Source organism: Bombina bombina, chromosome 4 (assembly GCF_027579735.1).
Source record: "Bombina bombina isolate aBomBom1 chromosome 4, aBomBom1.pri, whole genome shotgun sequence".
NCBI lineage: Eukaryota > Metazoa > Chordata > Amphibia > Anura > Bombinatoridae > Bombina > Bombina bombina.
This window is the reverse complement of record NC_069502.1, coordinates 9,489,612-9,511,563: the sequence shown is the minus strand read 5'-3', so window position 1 is coordinate 9,511,563 and position 21,952 is coordinate 9,489,612. Positions and strand designations below refer to the sequence as shown.

The 21,952-nt window shown below is 45.3% G+C and overlaps 1 protein-coding gene across 1 annotated transcript in view; it reads left to right on the top strand.

Moving 5' to 3' along the window:
* Window positions 1-21,952, top strand: part of SNX17 (sorting nexin 17) — a 182,998-nt gene that overhangs the window by 125,965 nt on the left and 35,081 nt on the right. The window contains exons 7-9 of the mRNA XM_053709394.1: window positions 5,935-6,012; window positions 7,274-7,348; window positions 12,808-12,849. Of these exons, the coding sequence (XP_053565369.1) occupies window positions 5,935-6,012; window positions 7,274-7,348; window positions 12,808-12,849 (195 nt within the window). The remainder of the gene's footprint in view (window positions 1-5,934; window positions 6,013-7,273; window positions 7,349-12,807; window positions 12,850-21,952) is intronic.

Here is a 21,952-nt window from a genome sequence, read left to right as displayed (position 1 = left end):
GTGAGACCTATACCTGATATCAGTTCTATATCTGTGCCGCCTGTCATAGGGTGAGACCTATACCTGATATCAGTTCTGTATCTGTGCCGCCTGTCATATGGTGAGACCTATACCTGATATCAGTTCTGTATCTGTGCCGCCTCTTGTAGGGTGAGACCTATACCTGATATCAGTTCTGTATCTGTGCCGCCTGTCATAGGGTGAGACCTATACCTGATATCAGCTATGTATCTGTTCCGCCTGTCATATGGTGAGACCTATACCTGATATCAGTTCTATATCTGTGCCGCCTGTCATAGGGTGAGACCTATACCTGATATCAGTTCTGTATCTGTGCCGCCTGTCATATGGTGAGACCTATACCTGATATCAGTTCTGTATCTGTGCCGCCTCTTGTAGGTTGAGACCTATACCTGATATCAGTTCTGTATCTGTGCCGCCTGTCATATGGTGAGACCTATACCTGATATCAGTTCTGTATCTGTGCCGCCTCTTGTAGGGTGAGTTCTATACCTAATATCAGTTCTGTATCTGTGCCGCCTGTCATATGGTGAGACCTATACCTGATATCAGTTGTGTATCTGTGCCGCCTGTCATAGGGTGAGACCTATACCTGATATCAGCTATGTATCTGTGCCGCCTGTCATAGGGTGAGACCTATACCTGATATCAGTTGTGTATCTGTGCCGCCTGTCATAGGGTGAGACCTATACCTGATATCAGTTCTGTATCTGTGCCGCCTGTCATAGGGTGAGACCTATACCTGATATCAGTTCTGTATCTGTGCCGCCTCTTGTAGGGTGAGACCTATACCTGATATCAGTTCTGTATCTGTGCCGCCTGTCATATGGTGAGACCTATACCTGATATCAGTTCTATATCTGTGCCGCCTGTCATAGGGTGAGACCTATACCTGATATCAGTTCTGTATCTGTGCCGCCTGTCATAGGGTGAGACCTATACCTGATATCAGTTCTGTATCTGTGCCGCATGTCATAGGGTGAGACCTATAACTAATATCAGTTCTATATCTGTGCCGCCTGTCATAGGGTGAGACCTATACCTGATATCAGTTGTGTATCTGTGCCGCATGTCATAGGGTGAGACCTATAACCAATATCAGTTCTATATCTGTGCCGCCTGTCATAGGGTGAGACCTATACCTGATATCAGTTGTGTATCTGTGCCGCATGTCATAGGGTGAGACCTATACCTGATATCAGTTGTGTATCTGTGCCGCATGTCATAGGGTGAGACCTATACCTGATATCAGTTGTGTATGTGTGCCGCATGTCATAGGGTGAGACCTATACCTGATATCAGTTCTGTATCTGTGCCGCCTGTCATAGGGTGAGACCTATAACTAATATCAGCTATGTATCTGTGCCGCCTGTCATAGGGTGAGACCTATACCTGATATCAGTTCTGTATCTGTGCCGCCTGTCATAGGGTGAGACCTATAACTGATATCAGCTATGTATCTGTGCCACCTGTCATATGGTGAGACCTATACCTGATATCAGCTATGTATCTGTGCCACCTGTCATATGGTGAGACCTATACCTGATATCAGCTATGTATCTGTGCCACCTGTCATAGGGTGAGACCTATACCTGATATCAGCTATGTATCTGTGCCACCTGTCATATGGTGAGACCTATACCTGATATCAGCTATGTATCTGTGCCGCCTGTCATAGGGTGAGACCTATAACTGATGTCAGTTATGTATCTGTGCCGCCTGTCATAGGGTGAGACCTATAACGGATATCAGCTATGTATCTGTTCCGCCTGTCATAGGGTGAGACCTATACCTGATATCAGTTCTGTATCTGTGCCGCCTGTCATAGGTTGAGACCTATACTTGATATCAGTTCTGTATCTGTGCCGCCTGTCATAGGGTGAGACCTATACCTGATATCAGCTATGTATCTGTGCCGCCTGTCGTAGGGTGAGACCTATACCTGATGTCAGTTATGTATCTGTGCCGCCTGTCATATGGTGAGACCTATACCTGATATCAGTTCTATATCTGTGCCGCCTGTCATAGGGTGAGACCTATATCTGATATCAGTTCTGTATCTGTGCCGCCTGTCATATGGTGAGACCTATACCTGATATCAGTTCTGTATCTGTGCCGCCTGTCATAGGGTGAGACCTATACCTGATATCAGTTCTGTATCTGTGCCGCCTGTCATAGGGTGAGACCTATACCTGATATCAGTTCTGTATCTGTGCCGCCTGTCATAGGGTGAGACCTATACCTGATATCAGCTATGTATCTGTTCCGCCTGTCATATGGTGAGACCTATACCTGATATCAGTTCTATATCTGTGCCGCCTGTCATAGGGTGAGACCTATACCTGATATCAGTTCTGTATCTGTGCCGCCTCTTGTAGGGTGAGACCTATACCTGATATCAGTTCTGTATCTGTGCCGCCTGTCATATGGTGAGACCTATACCTGATATCAGTTCTATATCTGTGCCGCCTGTCATAGGGTGAGACCTATACCTGATATCAGTTCTGTATCTGTGCCGCCTGTCATAGGGTGAGACCTATACCTGATATCAGTTCTGTATCTGTGCCGCCTGTCGTAGGGTGAGACCTATAACTGATATCAGCTATGTATCTGTGCCGCCTCTTGTAGGGTGAGACCTATACCTGATATCAGTTCTGTATCTGTGCCGCCTGTCATATGGTGAGACTTATACCTGATATCAGTTCTGTATCTGTGCCGCCTCTTGTAGGGTGAGACCTATACCTGATATCAGTTCTGTATCTGTGCCGCCTGTCATAGGGTGAGACCTATACCTGATATCAGTTCTGTATCTGTGCCGCCTGTCATAGGGTGAGACCTATAACTGATATCAGTTCTGTATCTGTGCCGCCTGTCATATGGTGAGACCTATACCTGATATCAGTTCTGTATCTGTGCCGCCTGTCATATGGTGAGACCTATACCTGATATCAGTTCTATATCTGTGCCGCCTGTCATAGGGTGAGACCTATACCTGATATCAGTTCTGTATCTGTGCCGCCTGTCATATGGTGAGACCTATACCTGATATCAGTTCTGTATCTGTGCCGCCTCTTGTAGGGTGAGACCTATACCTGATATCAGTTCTGTATCTGTGCCGCCTGTCATATGGTGAGACCTATACCTGATATCAGTTCTGTATCTGTGCCGCCTGTCATATGGTGAGACCTATACCTGATATCAGTTCTGTATCTGTGCCGCCTCTTGTAGGGTGAGTTCTATACCTGATATCAGTTCTGTATCTGTGCCGCCTGTCATAGGGTGAGACCTATACCTGATATCAGTTCTGTATCTGTGCCGCCTCTTGTAGGGTGAGACCTATACCTGATATCAGTTCTGTATCTGTGCCGCCTGTCATAGGGTGAGACCTATACCTGATATCAGTTCTGTATCTGTGCCGCCTGTCATATGGTGAGACCTATACCTGATATCAGTTCTGTATCTGTGCCGCCTGTCATATGGTGAGACCTATACCTGATATCAGTTCTATATCTGTGCCGCCTGTCATAGGGTGAGACCTATACCTGATATCAGTTCTGTATCTGTGCCGCCTGTCATATGGTGAGACCTATACCTGATATCAGTTCTGTATCTGTGCCGCCTCTTGTAGGGTGAGACCTATACCTGATATCAGTTCTGTATCTGTGCCGCCTGTCATATGGTGAGACCTATACCTGATATCAGTTCTGTATCTGTGCCGACTCTTGTAGGGTGAGTTCTATACCTAATATCAGTTCTGTATCTGTGCCGCCTGTCATAGGGTGAGACCTATACCTGATATCAGCTATGTATCTGTTCCGCCTGTCATATGGTGAGACCTATACCTGATATCAGTTGTGTATCTGTGCCGCCTGTCATAGGGTGAGACCTATACCTGATATCAGTTCTATATCTGTGCCGCCTGTCATAGGGTGAGACCTATAACTAATATCAGCTATGTATCTGTGCCGCCTGTCGTAGGGTGAGACCTATACCTGATATCAGTTGTGTATCTGTGCCGCCTGTCATATGGTGAGACCTATACCTGATATCAGTTGTGTATCTGTGCCGCCTGTCATAGGGTGAGACCTATACCTGATATCAGTTGTGTATCTGTGCCGCCTGTCATAGGGTGAGACCTATAACTGATATCAGTTCTATATCTGTGCCGCCTGTCATATGGTGAGACCTATACCTGATATCAGTTGTGTATCTGTGCCGCCTGTCATAGGGTGAGACCTATACCTGATATCAGCTATGTATCTGTGCCGCCTGTCATATGGTGAGACCTATAACTGATATCAGCTATGTATCTGTGCCGCCTGTCATATGGTGAGACCTATACCTGATATCAGTTGTGTATCTGTGCCGCCTGTCATAGGGTGAGACCTATACCTGATATCAGTTGTGTATCTGTGCCGCCTGTCATAGGGTGAGACCTATAACTGATATCAGTTCTATATCTGTGCCGCCTGTCATATGGTGAGACCTATACCTGATATCAGTTGTGTATCTGTGCCGCCTGTCATAGGGTGAGACCTATACCTGATATCAGCTATGTATCTGTGCCGCCTGTCATAGGGTGAGACCTATAACTGATATCAGCTATGTATCTGTGCCGCCTGTCATATGGTGAGACCTATAACTGATATCAGCTATGTATCTGTGCCGCCTGTCATACAGTGAGACCTATACCTGATATCAGTTCTATATCTGTGCCGCATGTCATAGGGTGAGACCTATACCTGATATCAGCTATGTATCTGTGCCGCCTGTCATAGGGTGAGACTTATACCTGATATCAGTTCTATATCTGTGCCGTCTGTCATAGGGTGAGACCTATACCTGATATTGGTTGTGTATCTGTGCCGCCTGTCATAGGGTGAGACCTATACCTGATATCAGCTATGTATCTGTGCCGCCTGTCGTAGGGTGAGACCTATACCTGATATCAGTTCTGTATCTGTGCCGCCTGTCATATGGTGAGACCTATAACTGATATCAGTTGTGTATCTGTGCCGCCTGTCATATGGTGAGACCTATACCTGATATCAGCTATGTATCTGTGCCGCCTGTCATATGGTGAGACCTATACCTGATATCAGCTATGTATCTGTGCCGCCTGTCATAGAGTGAGACCTATACCTGATATTAGTTCTATATCTGTGCCGCCTGTCATAGGGTGAGACCTATACCTGATATCAGCTATGTATCTGTGCCGCCTCTCATAGGGTGAGACCCATACCTGATATCAGTTCTATATCTGTGCCGTCTGTCATAGGGTGAGACCTATACCCGATATCAGTTCTATATCTGTGCCGCCTGTCATAGGGTGAGACCTATACCTGATATCGGTTCTATATCTGTGCCGTCTGTCATAGGGTGAGACCTATACCCGATATCAGTTCTGTATCTGTGCCGCCTGTCATAGGGTGAGACCCATACCTGATATCAGTTCTATATCTGTGCCGTCTGTCATAGGGTGAGACCTATACCCGATATCAGTTCTGTATCTGTGCCGCCTGTCATATGGTGAGACCTATACCTGATATCAGCTATGTATCTGTGCCGCCTGTCATAGGGTGAGACCTATACCTGATATCAGTTGTGTATCTGTGCCGCCAGTCATATGGTGAGACCTATACCTGATATCAGTTCTGTATCTGTGCCGCCTGTCATAGGGTGAGACCTATACCTGATATCAGTTCTGTATCTGTGCCGCCTGTCGTAGGGTGAGACCTATACCTGATATCAGTTGTGTATCTGTGCCGCCTGTCATAGGGTGAGACCTATACCTGATATTAGTTGTGTATCGGTGCCGCATGTCATAGGGTGAGACCGATACTGATATCCGTTATGTATCAGTGCCGCCTGTCACAGTGAAAGTGAATTATTACTAATTTGTGTCTCTCTTAGGCCATAATGATGAGCATTTGTCTACAGTCTATGGTGGATGAGCTGATGGTGAAAAAAAATGGAGGAAGCATCAAAAAGGTCAGTGATAGAAGTTAGACTAGAACCCCACCCCCTGCACTGACTAATACAGCGTCACTGGGCTAGAACCCCACCCCCTGCACTGACTAATACAGCGTCACTGGGCTAGAACCCCACCCCCTGCACTGACTAATACAGCGTCACTGGGCTAGAACCCCACCCCCTGCACTGACTAATACAGCGTCACTGGGCTAGAACCCCACCCCCTGCACTGACTAATACAGCGTCACTGGGCTAGAACCCCACCCCCTGCACTGACTAATACAGCGTCACTGGGCTAGAACCCCACCCCCTGCACTGACTAATACAGCGTCACTGGGCTAGAACCCCACCCCCTGCACTGACTAATACAGTGTCACTGGGCTAGAACCCCACTCCCTGCACTGACTAATACAGCGTCACTGGGCTAGAACCCCTCCCCCTGCACTGACTAATACAGCGTCACTGGGCTAGAACCCCCACTCCCTGCACTGACTAATACAGCGTCACTGGGCTAGAACCCCATCCCCTGCACTAATACTGCGTCACTGGGCTAGAACCCCACCCCCTGCACTGACTAATACAGCGTCACTGGGCTAGAAACCCACCCCCTGCATTGACTAATACAGCGTCACTGGGCTAGAACCCCACCCCCTGCACTAATACTTCGTCACTGGGCTAGAACCCCACCCCCTGCATTGACTAATACTGCGTCACTAGGCTAGAACCACACACCCTGCACACTGACCAATACAGCGTCACTGGGCTAGAACCACACCCACTGCACTCTGACCAATACAACATCACTGGGCTAAAACCACACACCCTGCACACTGACTAATACATCATCACTGGGCTAGACCCACACCCACTGCACTGACCAATACTGCGTCACTGGGCTAGAACCCCGCCCACTGCACACTGACCAATACAGTGTCACTGGGCTAGAACCACACTCCCTGCACACTGACCAATACAGCATCACTGGACTAGAACCACACCCCCTGCATACTGATGTATACAACATCACTGGACTATAACCACACCCACTGCACTGACCAATATAGCATCACTGGACTATAACCACACCCACTGCACTGACCAATATAGCATCACTGGACTAGAACCACACCCACTGCACACTGACCAATACAGCATCACTGGGCTGACTCCTTTCCTGCTGCTCAGACCAATCCTGGAGACTGTAACTCTAACTGATCCCTATGCTGGTAGGACATTTCCCGCCTGTTGAGTCTACTCGTATAACGTGTTTGTCTTGTAGATGCAGCGGAGAAGTCGGTCGTCCTTGGTGCGGCGATCAGACAGTCAGCCAGCAATTAAGTCTCCACCACTGTTGGTAAGCACCACTTCATATTTATTCCCTTAGTGCTGTTCACCTCTCTTGCCTCTTTCCATCTGTCTACATCATTTGCACTCATGCTCTCTCGCTGTACATCTGCCTGTGCTTTCCCATTTTCTAAGCAATCCGTCTCGTATCTTTTCTTTATAATGACACAGTGAGTCCACGGATCAGCATTAATTACTGTTGGGAATATCACTCCTGGCCAGCAGGAGGAGGTAAAAAGCACCACAGCAAAGCTGTTAAGTATCACATCCCTTCCCACAAACCCCAGTCATTCTCTTTGCCTGTTTTGCAGTTTTATTTTTCTCTTTGATTACTGGTTAAAGATGGACCAAGAGTCATGTTACATGTAGCTTGTGTTTTGACTCCCAGGTGGGACCACCAATCCCTTTTTGTTCTTCATGTATTGAAAGAACATTGCATTACAGGGATAGACTTTTTGATTCTGAGCCATCATTATCTAAGGCGGATGCTGTTCAGGGGCCTCCTGTTACAGATATGCCGCAGCTTTCTCCTCAAGCATCCCAACCTTTGTCATCTACTCATGCAGTGCCCTGCGTTTTCTCTCACACTGGGAAGTTACTTTGCAAGACATTGCTACCCAAATATCCTCTGCTGATGCGCTGTCTGCTTTTCCCATGCTGCAGGGAAAGCACAAAAGGAAATGTAAAGAATCCGTGAGTAAGGTTTCTGACACAGTCGTGGCTATTCAGAGTGTTCCCTCCCAGAAGTCTGAGGAGGAAGATACTTCAATAGCATCTAAAGGTTAGATCTCAGACAGTGTAATTCCCTCTTCTGATGCTGAAGTTGTATCCTTCATGTTTAAGCTGGTACACCTCCGTTTGTTGCTTAAGGAGATTTTGGCTACCTTGGACGACTCCGATACGACTGTCGTAGTCAACCCTAAGAAGTCTACTAACAAGTACTTTGATGTACCCTCCGCAGTGGAGGTTTTCCCGGTACCAGACCGTGCTACACAGATTATTGCACGGGAGTGGGAGAGACCTGGTCTTCCTTTTTCTCCATCCCCAATTTTTAAGAAAATGTTTCTTATAGCTGACTCTATTAAGGAGTCTTGGCAAACGGTCCCCAAGGTTGATGGTGCGATTTCCACTTTGGCTAAGAGAAACGCTATTCCCATATAGTATAGCTGTTCCTTTAAGGATCCTATGGATAAGAAGTTTGAGGCGTTACTAAAGAAGATGTATGTTCACCAGGATTTGCAATGGCAGCCTGTGGTGTGTATTGCTACTGTCACCAGCGCGGCAGCCTACTGGTTTGATGCATTGTCTGATTCTATTCAGATACTCCTCTTGAGGAAATCCAAGATAGGATTAAGGCTCTTAAGTTGACCAATTCCTTTATCACGGATGCTTCTTTACAAGTCATTAAGTTGGGAGCAAAGATTTCTGGCATTGCTGTACTGCCCCGCAGAGCCTTATGGTTGATATCCTGGTCTGCGGATGTTTCATCCAAGTCCAAACATTTGGGGAATCCTTACAAGGGTAAGACCTTGTTACGGGAGGAAAAGGACATTTCCTCCCTCAGGATAAGAGGAATAAACAGAAAGGGCGTCAAAGTAATTTTCGTTCCTTTCGAAACTTTAAAGGTAAGCCTAGTCCAAGCAGGAACAGTCCAAGCCTTCCTGGAAGTCCAATCAGTCTTGGAACAAGGGGAAGCAATCTAAAAAGCCTGCAAATGATTCAAAGTCAGCATCAAGGGTCTGTCCCCGACCCCGGAGCGGATCTTGTTGGGGGCAGACTTTCTCACTTCGCTCAAGCCTGGTTTCGGTATGTTCCGTATACCTGGGCGGAGGACATCGTGTCCCAGGTATACAAACTAGAGTTCAATACCTTTCCTCCCAGGGACAGTTTCCTCCTCTCAAGATTATCTGTAGACCAGACAAAAAGAGAGGTGTTCTTACATTGTGTTTGGGATCTTTCCGCCCTGGGAGTGATAGTTCCTGTTCCAATGCAGGAACAGGGTCTGGGATTTTACTCCAATCTGTTTGTGGCTCCCAAAAAAGAGGGAACTTTCAGACCGATTTTAGACCTCAAAAGTCTAAACAAGTTTCTCAGAGTACCGTCCTTCAAGATGGAAACTATTCGTTCCATTCTTCCCTTGGTTCAAGAGGGTCAGTTCATGACAACCGTAGACCTAAAGGATGCGTACCTTCATGTTCCCATCCACAGGGATCATCATAAGTTTCTGAGGTTTGCGTTTCTAAACAAACACTTCCAGTTTGTGGCTCTTCCATTTGGCCTTGCCACAGCTCCCAGAATTTTCTCAAAGATCTTGGGAACTCTGTTGGCGGTGCTCCGATTGCGGGGCGTTGCAGTGGCGCCTTATCTAGCTGACATTCTCGTTCAGACGCCGTCTTTTCAGCAAGCAAACTCCCATGCGGAGATCTTGTTGTCTTTTTTTTTTTTTTCTCTGCTCCCATGGATAGAGGGTGAATTTGGGAAAATGTTTCTTGATTCCAGCTACAAGGGTAGTGTTCTTGGGAACCATAATAGATTCCCTATCAATGAAAATATTTCTGAGGTCAGAAAAACAAAGATCTTCGACTCTTGTCTTGCCCTTCAGTCCTCTCCTCGGCCGTCAGTGGCCCAATGTATGAAGGTAATTGGTCTGATGGTAGCTGCCATAGACATTCCATTTGCTCGGTTCCATCTCAGACCTCTGCAGTTATACATGCTCAGACAATGGAACGGGTATTATGCGGATCTGTCTCCACGATTAGAACTGGATTAGGCGACAAGAGATTCTCTTCTGTGGTGGTTGTCTCAGGAACATCTCTCCCAGGGAACCTGCTTCCGCAGACCTACCTGGGTGATTGTGACCACGGATGCCAGCCTGCTGGGATGGGGAGCAGTCCGGGGCTCGTTAAAGGCTTAGGGTCTATGGACTCGGGATGAGTCAGTTATCCCCATAAACATCCTAGAGCTGAGGGCAATCTTCAATGCTCTTCTGGCCTGGCCTCAGTTAGCTTCAGCCCGGTTTATTAGGTTCTAGTCGGACAACATAACTTCAGTGGCTTACATCAACCATCAGGGAGAAACTCGGAGTTCCTTGGCCATGACAGAGGTAGCCGAAATTATTCAGTGGGCGGAGACCCACAACTGCTGTCTATCTGCGATCCACATTCCAGGAGTGAACAATTGGGAAGCGGATTTTCTGAGCAGATAGACCTTTCACCCGGGGGAGTGGAAACTCCACCCGAAGGTGTTTTCCTTTTTAATCCTTAAATGGGGACAGCCGGAGCTGGATCTCATGGCATCTCAACAGAATGCCAAGCTCCCGAGGTACGGGTCGAGGTCAAGGGATCCTCAGGCTGTACTGATAGATGCCCTGGCGGTTCCTTGGAATTTCAGTCTAGCATACCTATTTCCTCCGTTTGCTCTCCTTCCATGGGTCATTGCTCGAATCAAACAGGAGAGGGCGTTGGTGATCCTCATTGCACCGGCGTGGCCTCGCAGGATCTGGTATGTGGACCTAGTTGAGATGTCATCTCTTCCACCTTGGAGACTGCCACTGAGGAAGGACCTTCTACTTCAAGGGCCCTTCCTTCATCCAAATCTTGTTTCTCTGAAGCTGACTGCTTGTAGATTGAATGCTTAATTTTATATAAGCTCAGGTTTTCGGAGTCTGTCATTGAGACCTTGATCCAGGCTCGTAAGCCTGTGACTAGAAAGATTTACCATAAGATATGGCGCAAATATCTGGTCTGGTGTGAATCCAAGGGGTTCTCATGGAGTAGAGTCAGAATTCCTAGTATTTTGTCCTTGGTACTTTGAAGGGTCAAATATCTGCCTTGTCTATATTTTTGCATAAAGGTCTGGCGGATGTGCCAGAGGTGCAATCCTTCTTTCAGGCCTTGGTCAGAATCAGGCCTGTGTTCAAACCTGTTACTCCTCCCTGGAGTCTCAACCTTGTTCTTAAAGTTCTTCAGCAGGCTCCGTTTGAGCCTATGCATTCCTTAGATTTTAAGATGTTATCTTGGAAAGTTTTGTTTCTTGTAGGCAATTTCTTCTGCTCGGAGAGTCTCTGAACTCTCGGCGTTGCAGTGTGAATCCCCTTACCTTATATTTCATTCGGATAAGGTGGTTCTGCGTACTAAGTTAGGTTTCCTTCCTAAGGTGTTTTCAGATAGGAATATTAACCAAGAAATCGTTGTTCCTTATTTGTGTCCTAACCCTTCTTCTCATAAAGAGCGTTTACTGCACAACCTAGATGTGGTGGGTGCGTTGAAATACTATTTGCAGGCCACTAAGGATTTTTGCCATTCTTCTGCTTTGTCATTTTCTCTGGGAAACGCAAGGGTCAGAAAGCTACGGCTACTTCTTTCTCTGTGGCTGAAGAGTATAATTCGCTTGGCCTATGAAACTGCTGGACAGCAGCCTCCTGAGAGAATCACGGCTCATTCCACGAGGGCTGTTTCTTCTTCCTGGGCCTTCAAAAATGAGGCTTCTGTGGAACAGATTTGCAAGGCTGCAACTTGGTCCTCTCTACACAATTTTTCGAAAATTCTATAAATTTGATACTTTTGCCTCGGCTGAGGCTTCTTTTGGGAAAAAGTTTCTTCAAGAGGTGGTGCCTTCTGTTTAGGTTCCCTATCTTGTCCCTCCCTTATCATCTGTGTCCTCTAGCTTGGGTATTGATTCCCAATAGTAATTGATGATCCGTGGACTCACCGTGTCATTAGAAAGAAAACTAAATTCATGCTTACCTGATTTATTTATTTCTTGACACGGTGAGTCCACGGCCCGCCCTGGGTTTTTTTTCGGACAGTCTTTTTGTTTTGTAAACCTCAGCACCTTGTGTTGCTTCCTTTCCTCCTTTTCCTTCGGTCAAATGACTGGGGATTGTGTGTAGGGGAAGTGATACTTAAAGAGACACTGAACCCAAATTTTTTCTTTTGTGATTCAGATAGAGCATGCAATTTTAAGCAACTTTGTAATTTACTCCTATTATCAAATGTTCCTTATTCTCTTAGTATCTTTATTTGAAATGCAAGAATGTAAGTTTAGATGCCGGCCCATTTTTGCTGAACAACCTAGGTTGTCCTTGCTGATTGGTGGATAAATTCATCCACCAATCAAAAACTGCTGTCCAGAGTGCTGAACCAAGAAAAAAGCTTAGATGCCTTCTTTTTTATATAAAGATAGCAAGAGAACGAAGAAACATTGATAATAAGAGTAAATTAGAAAGTTACTTAAAATTGCATGCTCTATCTGAATCACAAAAGAAACATTTTGGGTTCAGTGTCCCTTTAACAGCTTTGCTGTGGTGCTCTTTGACGCCTCCTGCTGGCCAGGAGTGATATTCCCAACAGTAATTAATGATGATCCGTGGACTCACCATGTCAAGAAATAAATTTATCAGGTAAGCATACATTTTTGTTTTTTCTCTCACTTTCTGCCTCTCTGTTTATTATTTCACCTTCTCCACAGGACTCTCCAGACTCCAGCAGGGAACCTATTGCCAAGTTGTCGGTAAGTTTTGATGTCTCGTGCACAGACTGTTCTGTTTGCTATTCTCATCTGCTTGTTTGTGACGTGCTTTAGCTTTGCTGAGATTTGATTGGTTGTTATGCTAATATCATTGGTTGGAGACTTTCTGTTTATAAGATTTGCTGCCCTGTTGTGCTTATAATGGATAAGTATTTACAGGCTTTTTGTCATAGATGTTTTTCCAAATTAAAATTTATTTCCTTTGATATGAAGAGTCGACGACGTCATTCCAATTACTAGTGGGATATTCAACTCCTGGCCAGCAGGAGGAGGCAAAGAGCACTCCAGTAAAGCTGTTAAGTGTAACTGCCTTACCCATAACCCCCAGTCATTCTCTTTGCCTCTGTCAATGGAGGATGTGCAAAGTTGGTGTCTGAAGATTTAATCCTTTTATGGGTACTTTTCCCTGCAAGCAAGGATTGGGGTCTAGCTGTGTCCATGTCAATCTCTTGAGTAAGAGTAGTGGTGGCTTTTAGCAGTTAAAAGGTGGAGAGGAAGTCTTTGCTTTACGTTTAACAGTTTGCTACCCCTTTGTGGAAAGCCAGAGTTGGTTACTGTGTTCTTTTTTTTTTTTTTTAATGACACGATGAGTCTACGGATCATCTTAATTATTATTGGGGAATACCAATCCTGCCCTGCAGGAGGCGGCAAAGAGCACCACAGCAAAGCTGTTAAATATCACCTCTCTTCCCTCCCAACCCAGTAATTCTCTTTGCCTATGTTAGTGCTAGGAAGTGGGTAAAGTTAGGTGTTATTTTAGATTCTTCAATCAAGAGTTTATTATTATTAAAGTGGTGCAAGATTGTGCTGCTTTGTCCTAGGGTGTAGCCGTAGTCCACATCAGTCTCTTCAGTAGAGCAGTGGTGGCTTTAGCGCAATGAGAACTGGTGAGACATAATTCTCACTGCGCCTCTCATATATTGTCTGCTGCCCTAATTGTGAAAACCTGAGGGGAAATACTCAGTCTCTTTTGTTCCACAGGCCTATGTGAGGGAGAGGACCTCTCAAGCCGAGTGAGATGCCTTGCTGTCGGGCATTGGTCAGATAAGTGCTTACTTTAATTATTTCTGTATCACTCAGAAAAAGTGGGCACTATATGAACTTAAAGGAGGTTTCTGACGCAGTTATTCCTATTGCGGATGCACCCTCCCAGAAGCCTGAGGAGGGGGATACCGTAGTAGCATCTGAAGGTGAAATTTCAGATTCTGACAGTGTAATTCCTCTTGCTTATACTGAAGTGGTATCCTTCAGGTTTAAGCTAGAACACCTTTGTCTGCTACTTTAAGGTGGTTTTAGCTACATTGGATGACAGCGACTCCATGGTCACTGTTATTCCTAAGAAATCCAGTAAGCTAAACAAGTATTTTGAGGTACCTTCCTCAATTGAGGTGTTTCCGGTTCCAGACCAAGCTTCTGAGATCATTGCTAAGGAGTGGGAGAGACGGAGTATCCCTTTTATCTTGTAAGATGTATTGAGTCCACGGATTCATCCTTTACTTGTGGGATATTCTCCTTCCCAACAGGAAGTGGCAAAGAGAGCACACAGCAGAGCTGTCCATATAGCTCCCCCTCTAGCTCCACCCCCCAGTCATTCTCTTTGCCGGCTCTAAGCAATCGGAAGGGTAAAGTGAATGTGGTGGAAAAAATGTAGTTTTTAATTTCTCCTGTTAAGTGTGGTCAGTCCACGGGTCATCATTACTTCTGGGATATTAACTCCTCCCCAACAGGAAGTGCAAGAGGATCACCCAGCAGAGCTGCTATATAGCTCCTCCCCTCTACGTCACACCCAGTCATTCTCTTGCACCCAACTAATAGATAGGATGTGTGAGAGGACTGTGGTGATTTTACTTAGTTTTTATGACTTCAATCAAAAGTTTGTTATTTTAAAACAGCACCGGAGTGTGTTGTTCATTCTCAGGGAGAATTTGAAGAAGAATCTACCTGAGTTTCTATATGATTTTAACCGGAGTAGTTAAGATCATGTTGCTGTTCTCGGCCATCTGAGGGGTGAGGTATACTTCAGATCAGGGGACAGCGGGCAGGTTCACCTGCAAAGAGGTATGTAGCAGCATATTATTTTCTGAGAATGGAATTGACTAGAAAATACTGCAAATACCTATATAAAGTAAGTTCAGCCTTAAATGCAGTAGTAGCAACTGGTATCAGGCTGTCATGTATGTATATTTTCACTTCAGTATTCTGGGGAATGGCACTTCACTGGAATGATACTGTATGAATAAACCTTAGCCTATATTGCAGTGAGAACGGCTAGCAGTAGGTTTTCTGTGACAATTTATTATCAGGTTAAACGTTTTGCTGGCATGTTAAATCGTTTAATTTCCTGAGGTACTGGGTGAAAAATTGTGTTGGGCACTAATTATCCACTTGGCGGGCATTTTATTTAGTTTGACAGTTTACTGATCTCCCTCACTGTTGTGTGTGAGGGGGAGGGGCTTAATTTGGCGCTTTTACTACGCATCAGGAATTCAGTCACAAGTCTGTTTTTCTTCCCTGCATGATCCGGTTCGTCTCTACAGAGCTCAAGGGTCTTCAAAAGTTATTTTGAGGGAGGTAATCACTCACAGCAGACCTGTGAGATAGTGCTTGACTGTGATAAAAAACGTTATATTCTGTATATTTTTTCTGCTATTTAAGGGTTAGTTATCCATTGCTAATGGGGGCAATCCTTTGCTAAATTTGTATTTTTAACGGAAAGAATTTGATTATAGTTTATCAGTTTCATTGTTACTCAACTGTCATAATTTTCTGTGCTTCTTAAAGGCACAGTACGTTTTTTCATCCTATTGAAAATTAAATTGAAAAGTATTTCCAAGTTGCTGGTTTGTTTGCTAGTGTGTTTAACATGTCTGACTCAGAGGAATATCTCTGTGCTATATGTGCTAAAGCCAAAGTGGAGCCCAATAGAAATTTATGTACTAATTGCATTGATGCTACTTTAAATAAAAGTCAATCTGTACAAATTGAACATCATTCACCAGACAACGAGAGGAAAGTTATGCCGACTAACTCCCCTCACGTGTCAGTACCTGCATCTCCCGCTCGGGAGGTGCGTGATATGGTAACGCCGAGTACTTCAGGGTGGCCATTACAAATCACATTGCAGGACATGGCTAATGTTATGACTGAAGTTTTGTCTAAATTACCAGAACTTAGAGGGAAGCGTGACCACTCTGGGATGAGAACAGAGTGCGCTGATAATACTAGGGCCATGTCAGATACTGGGTCACAGTATGCGGAACATGGGGACAGAGAGCTTCAATCTGCAGGTGACGGTTCTGATCCCAATAGAGTGGACTCAGACATTTCTAATTTTAAGTTTAAGCTTGAAAACCTCCGCGTTCTGCTAGGGGAGGTATTAGCAGCTCTGAATGATTGTAACACCGTTGCAATCCCAGAGAAATTATGTAGGCTGGATAGATACTATGCGGTACCGGCGAGTACTGACGTATTTCGTATACCTAAGAGGCTTACAGAGATAATTACTAAGGAGTGGGATAGGCCCGGTGTACCCTTTTCCCCCCCTCCTGTATTTAGAAAGATGTTCCCAATAGACGCCACCACACGGGACTTATGGCAGACGATCCCTAAGGTGGAGGGAGCGGTTTCTACTCTGGCTAAGCGTACCACTATCCCGGTGGAGGATAGCTGTGCATTTTCAGATCCAATGGATAAAAAATTAGAGGGTTACCTTAAGAAAATGTTTGTTCAACAAGGTTTTATATTGCAACCCCTTGCATGTATTGCGTCTGTCACGGCCGCGGCCGCTTTTTGGTCCGAGTCCCTGGAAGAGACTCTTGACTCAATTACTATCGAAGAAATTTCAAACAGGCTTAAAACACTTAAGCTAGCTAATTCATTTTTTTCAGATGCCGTAGTACATTTAACTAAACTTACGGCTAAGAATTCCGGTTTCGCCATTCAGGCACGCAGAGCTCTGTGGCTAAAATCGTGGTCAGCTGACGTTACTTCTAAATCTAAGTTACTTAACATACCTTTCAAAGGGCAGACCTTATTCGGGCCCGGTTTGAAAGAAATTATCGCTGACATTACAGGAGGTAAAGGCCATGCCCTGCCTCAAGACAGAGCCAAACCTAGGGCTAGACAGTCTAATTTTCGTTCCTTTCGTAATTTCAAGGCAGGAGCAGCATCAACTTCCTCTGCACCAAAACAGGAAGGAGCTGTGGCTCGTTACAGACAAGGCTGGAGACCTAACCAGTCCTGGAACAAGGGCAAGCAGGCCAGAAAACCTGCTGCTGCCCCTAAGACAGCATGAATTGAGGGCCCCCGATCCGGGAACGGATCTAGTGGGGGGCAGACTTTCTCTCTTCGCCCAGGCTTGGGCAAGAGATGTCCAGGATCCCTGGACGCTAGAGATCATATCTCAGGGATATCTTCTGGACTTCAAATCCTCTCCCCCAAAGGGGAGATTCCATCTGTCAAGGTTGTCAACAAACCAAATAAAGAAGGAGGCGTTTATACGCTGCGTACAAGATCTGTTACTAATGGGAGTGATCCATCCGGTTCCGCGGTCGGAACACGGACAGGGATTTTACTCAAATCTGTTTGTGGTTCCCAAAAAAGAAGGAACCTTCAGACCAATCTTGGATTTAAAGATCTTAAACAAATTCCTAAGAGTTCCATCCTTCAAAATGGAAACTATTCGGACAATTCTACCCATGATCCAAAAGGGTCAGTACATGACCACAGTGGATTTAAAGGATGCTTACCTTCACATACCGATTCACAGGGATCATCACCGGTACCTAAGGTTTGCCTTCCTAGACAGGCATTACCAGTTTGTAGCTCTTCCATTCGGGTTGGCTACGGCTCCAAGAATCTTCACAAATGTTCTGGGGGCTCTTCTGGCGGTGCTAAGACCGCGAGGAATTTCGGTAGCTCCCTACCTAGACGACATTCTGATACAAGCTTCAAGCTTTCAAACTGCCAAGTCTCATACAGAGTTAGTACTGGCATTTCTAAGGTCGCATGGGTGGAAGGTAAACGAAAAGAAGAGTTCTCTTTTTCCACTCACAAGAGTTCCCTTCTTGGGGACTCTTATAGACTCTGTAGAAATGAAGATCTACCTGACAGAAGACAGGTTAACAAAGCTTCAAAACACTTGCCGTGTCCTTCATTCCATTCAACACCCGTCAGTGGCTCAATGCATGGAGGTGATCGGCTTAATGGTAGCGGCAATGGACATAGTTCCTTTTGCACGCCTACACCTCAGACCGCTGCAATTGTGCATGCTAAGTCAGTGGAATGGGGATTACTCAGATTTGTCCCCTACTCTGAATCTGGATCAAGAGACCAGAAATTCTCTTCTATGGTGGCTTTCTCGACCACATCTGTCCAGGGGGATGCCATTCAGCAGGCCAGATTGGACGATTGTAACAACAGACGCCAGCCTGCTAGGTTGGGGCGCTGTCTGGAATTCCCTGAAGGCTCAGGGATCTTGGACTCAGGAGGAGAGTCTCCTGCCAATAAACATTCTGGAATTGAGAGCAGTTCTCAATGCCCTTCTGGCTTGGCCCCAGTTAACAACGCGGGGGTTCATCAGGTTTCAGTCGGACAACATCACGACTGTAGCTTACATCAACCATCAAGGAGGGACAAGAAGCTCCCTAGCGATGATGGAAGTATCAAAGATAATTTGCTGGGCAGAGTCTCACTCTTGCCACCTATCAGCAATCCACATTCCGGGAGTGGAGAACTGGGAGGCGGATTTCCTAAGTCGTCAGACTTTTCATCCGGGGGAGTGGGAACTTCATCCGGAAGTCTTTGCCCAAATACTTCGACGTTGGGGCAAACCAGAAATAGATCTCATGGCGTCTCGACAGAACGCCAAGCTTCCTTGTTACGGGTCCAGATCCAGGGATCCGGGAGCGGCCCTGGTGGATGCTTTGACAGCACCTTGGACCTTCGGGAAGGCTTATGTGTTCCCACCCTTCCCGATGCTTCCTCGATTGATTGCCAGGATCAAACAGGAGAAAGCATCAGTGATTCTAATAGCGCCTGCGTGGCCACGCAGGACCTGGTATGCAGATCTAGTGGACATGTCATCCTGTCCACCTTGGTCTCTGCCTCTGAGACAGGACCTTCTGGTTCAGGGTCCCTTCAAACATCAAAATCTAATTTCTCTGAAGCTGACTGCCTGGAAATTGAACGCTTGATTTTATCAAAACGTGGATTTTCTGAGTCAGTAATTGATACCTTAATACAGGCTAGGAAGCCTGTTACCAGAAAGATTTACCATAAGATATGGCGTAAATACCTATATTGGTGTGAATCCAAAGGTTACTCTTGGAGTAAGGTTAGGATTCCTAGGATATTGTCTTTTCTACAAGAAGGTTTAGAAAAGGGTTTATCCGCTAGTTCCTTAAAGGGACAGATCTCAGCTCTGTCCATTCTGTTACACAAACGTCTGTCAGAAGTTCCAGACGTTCAGGCTTTTTGTCAGGCTTTGGCCAGGATTAAGCCTGTGTTTAAAACTGTTGCTCCGCCATGGAGTTTAAACCTTGTTCTTAACGTTTTACAGGGCGTTCCGTTTGAACCCCTCCATTCCATTGATATAAAGTTGTTATCTTGGAAAGTTCTGTTCTTAATGGCTATTTCCTCGGCTCGTAGAGTCTCTGAGTTATCAGCCTTACATTGTGATTCTCCTTATCTGATTTTTCACTCGGATAAGGTAGTTCTGCGTACTAAACCTGGGTTCTTACCTAAGGTAGTCACTAACAGGAATATCAATCAAGAGATTGTTGTTCCATCCTTGTGTCCAAATCCTTCTTCAAAGAAGGAACGTCTTCTGCACAATCTGGATGTAGTTCGTGCCCTAAAATTCTATTTACAGGCAACTAAAGACTTTCGACAAACGTCTTCCCTGTTTGTCGTTTATTCTGGTCAGAGGAGAGGTCAAAAAGCTTCTGCTACCTCTCTCTCTTTTTGGCTTCGTAGCATAATACGTTTAGCTTATGAGACTGCTGGACAGCAGCCTCCTGAAAGAATTACAGCTCATTCCACTAGAGCTGTGGCTTCCACTTGGGCCTTTAAGAATGAGGCCTCTGTTGAACAGATTTGCAAGGCTGCAACTTGGTCTTCGCTTCATACTTTTTCCAAATTTTACAAATTTGACACTTTTGCTTCTTCGGAGGCTATTTTTGGGAGAAAGGTTCTTCAGGCAGTGGTTCCTTCTGTATAAAGATCCTGCCTGTCCCTCCCGTCATCCGTGTACTTTTGCTTTGGTATTGGTATCCCAGAAGTAATGATGACCCGTGGACTGACCACACTTAACAGGAGAAAACATAATTTATGCTTACCTGATAAATTTCTTTCTCCTGTAGTGTGGTCAGTCCACGGCCCGCCCTGTTTTTTATGGCAGGTCTAAATTTTTAAATTATACTCCAGTCACCACTGCACCCTTTAGCTTCTCCTTTCTCGTTGGTTCTTGGTCGAATGACTGGGTGTGACGTAGAGGGGAGGAGCTATATAGCAGCTCTGCTGGGTGATCCTCTTGCACTTCCTGTTGGGGAGGAGTTAATATCCCAGAAGTAATGATGACCCGTGGACTGACCACACTACAGGAGAAAGAAATTTATCAGGTAAGCATAAATTATGTTTTCTACAAGCAAGAGTTTGTTATTTTAAATGGTACCGGTGTGTACTATTTACTCTCTAGTAGAAAGGAGATGAAGATTTCTACAGGGAGGAAGATGATTTTAGCATGTTGTAACTAAAATCCACTGCTTTTCCCACAAAGGACTGAGGAGTGCAAGAAATCTTCAGTTGGGGGGAACGGTTTGCAGGTTAGGCTGCAATAAGGTATGTTCAGTCATTTATTTCTAGACAAGACTGTGATAATGCTAGAAAAGACTGATAATATCCCCATGAGGGAAGGGTAAGCTGTATTCAGAGACTAAGTATGGAATTTCAAGCTTACATAACAGGGCTAGTTTATGCTGGTTGACACTACTTTCTTGGCAAACGGTTTTTATTGAAAATATCGTTTTTTTGAGACACTTTGAAGGTTCCTTTGGGTTTCTTTCAGGGGTTGTTACCCACATGGCTATTATTAAAACACTCGGGAGTGTTTCTTTAGGCCTCACAAGCACCGTAGTGAGGCGGGAGGGGCCTAATTTCGCGCCTCAGATGCGCAGTTATATTTGACTAGAAGTTCAGGCTGTTTCACATGGAGTGTCCGGCTGCAGTTTGAGGGCCTATAAGAAGCTTTTTCCCCACAAATCTGGTTCCTAAGGGCAGGTAGGGCCACAGCAGAGCTGTGGCAAGGTGCTGAACGTTTTTTAACCGTTTTTTTGGCTTACTGTCGATCCGGTTTGGGCATTAAGGGGTTAATCGTTTTTATTGCTAGTGGTGCAATCTTACTAATGCTTTAGGTACATACTGTAAAAATTTCGAAAAGTTTGCTGCATATTTTCACTGTTTTGCAAAATTGTGTGCCTTTTTTATCTCTTAAAGGCACAGTAACGTTTTTTTTTTCAAAGTGTGTTTTTACTTGATTAAAGTGATTTCCAAGCCTGCTTGTTTTACTACTAGTCTGTTAAACATGTCTGACACCAAGGAAAATCCTTGTTCAATGTGTTTAGAAGCCATGGTGAAACCCCCTCTCAGAATGTGTCCCACTTGTACTGATATGTCTATACACTTTAAAGAACATATTGTTGCACTTAAAAATGTGGTCCAAGATGACTCTCAGACAGAAGGTAACGAGGTTAGGCCGTCAACCTCTCCCCAAGTGTCACAACCAGTTACGCCCGCTCAAGCGACGCCTAGCACCTCTAGTGCGTCTAACTCTTTTACCTTGCAAGACTTGGCGGCAGTTATGAATAATACCCTCTCAGAGTTCTTATCTAAACTGCCCGTGTTACCTGCAAAGCGTGATAGCTCGGTTTTAAGAACAGATACTGAGCATTCTGACGCTTTAGTAGCTGTATCCGATATACCCTCACAATACTCTGAAGTTGGGGTGAGGGATGTGCTGTCTGAGGGAGAAATTTCCGATTCAGAAAAGGTTTCTCCTCAGACAGATTCAGATATGTCGGCTTTTAAA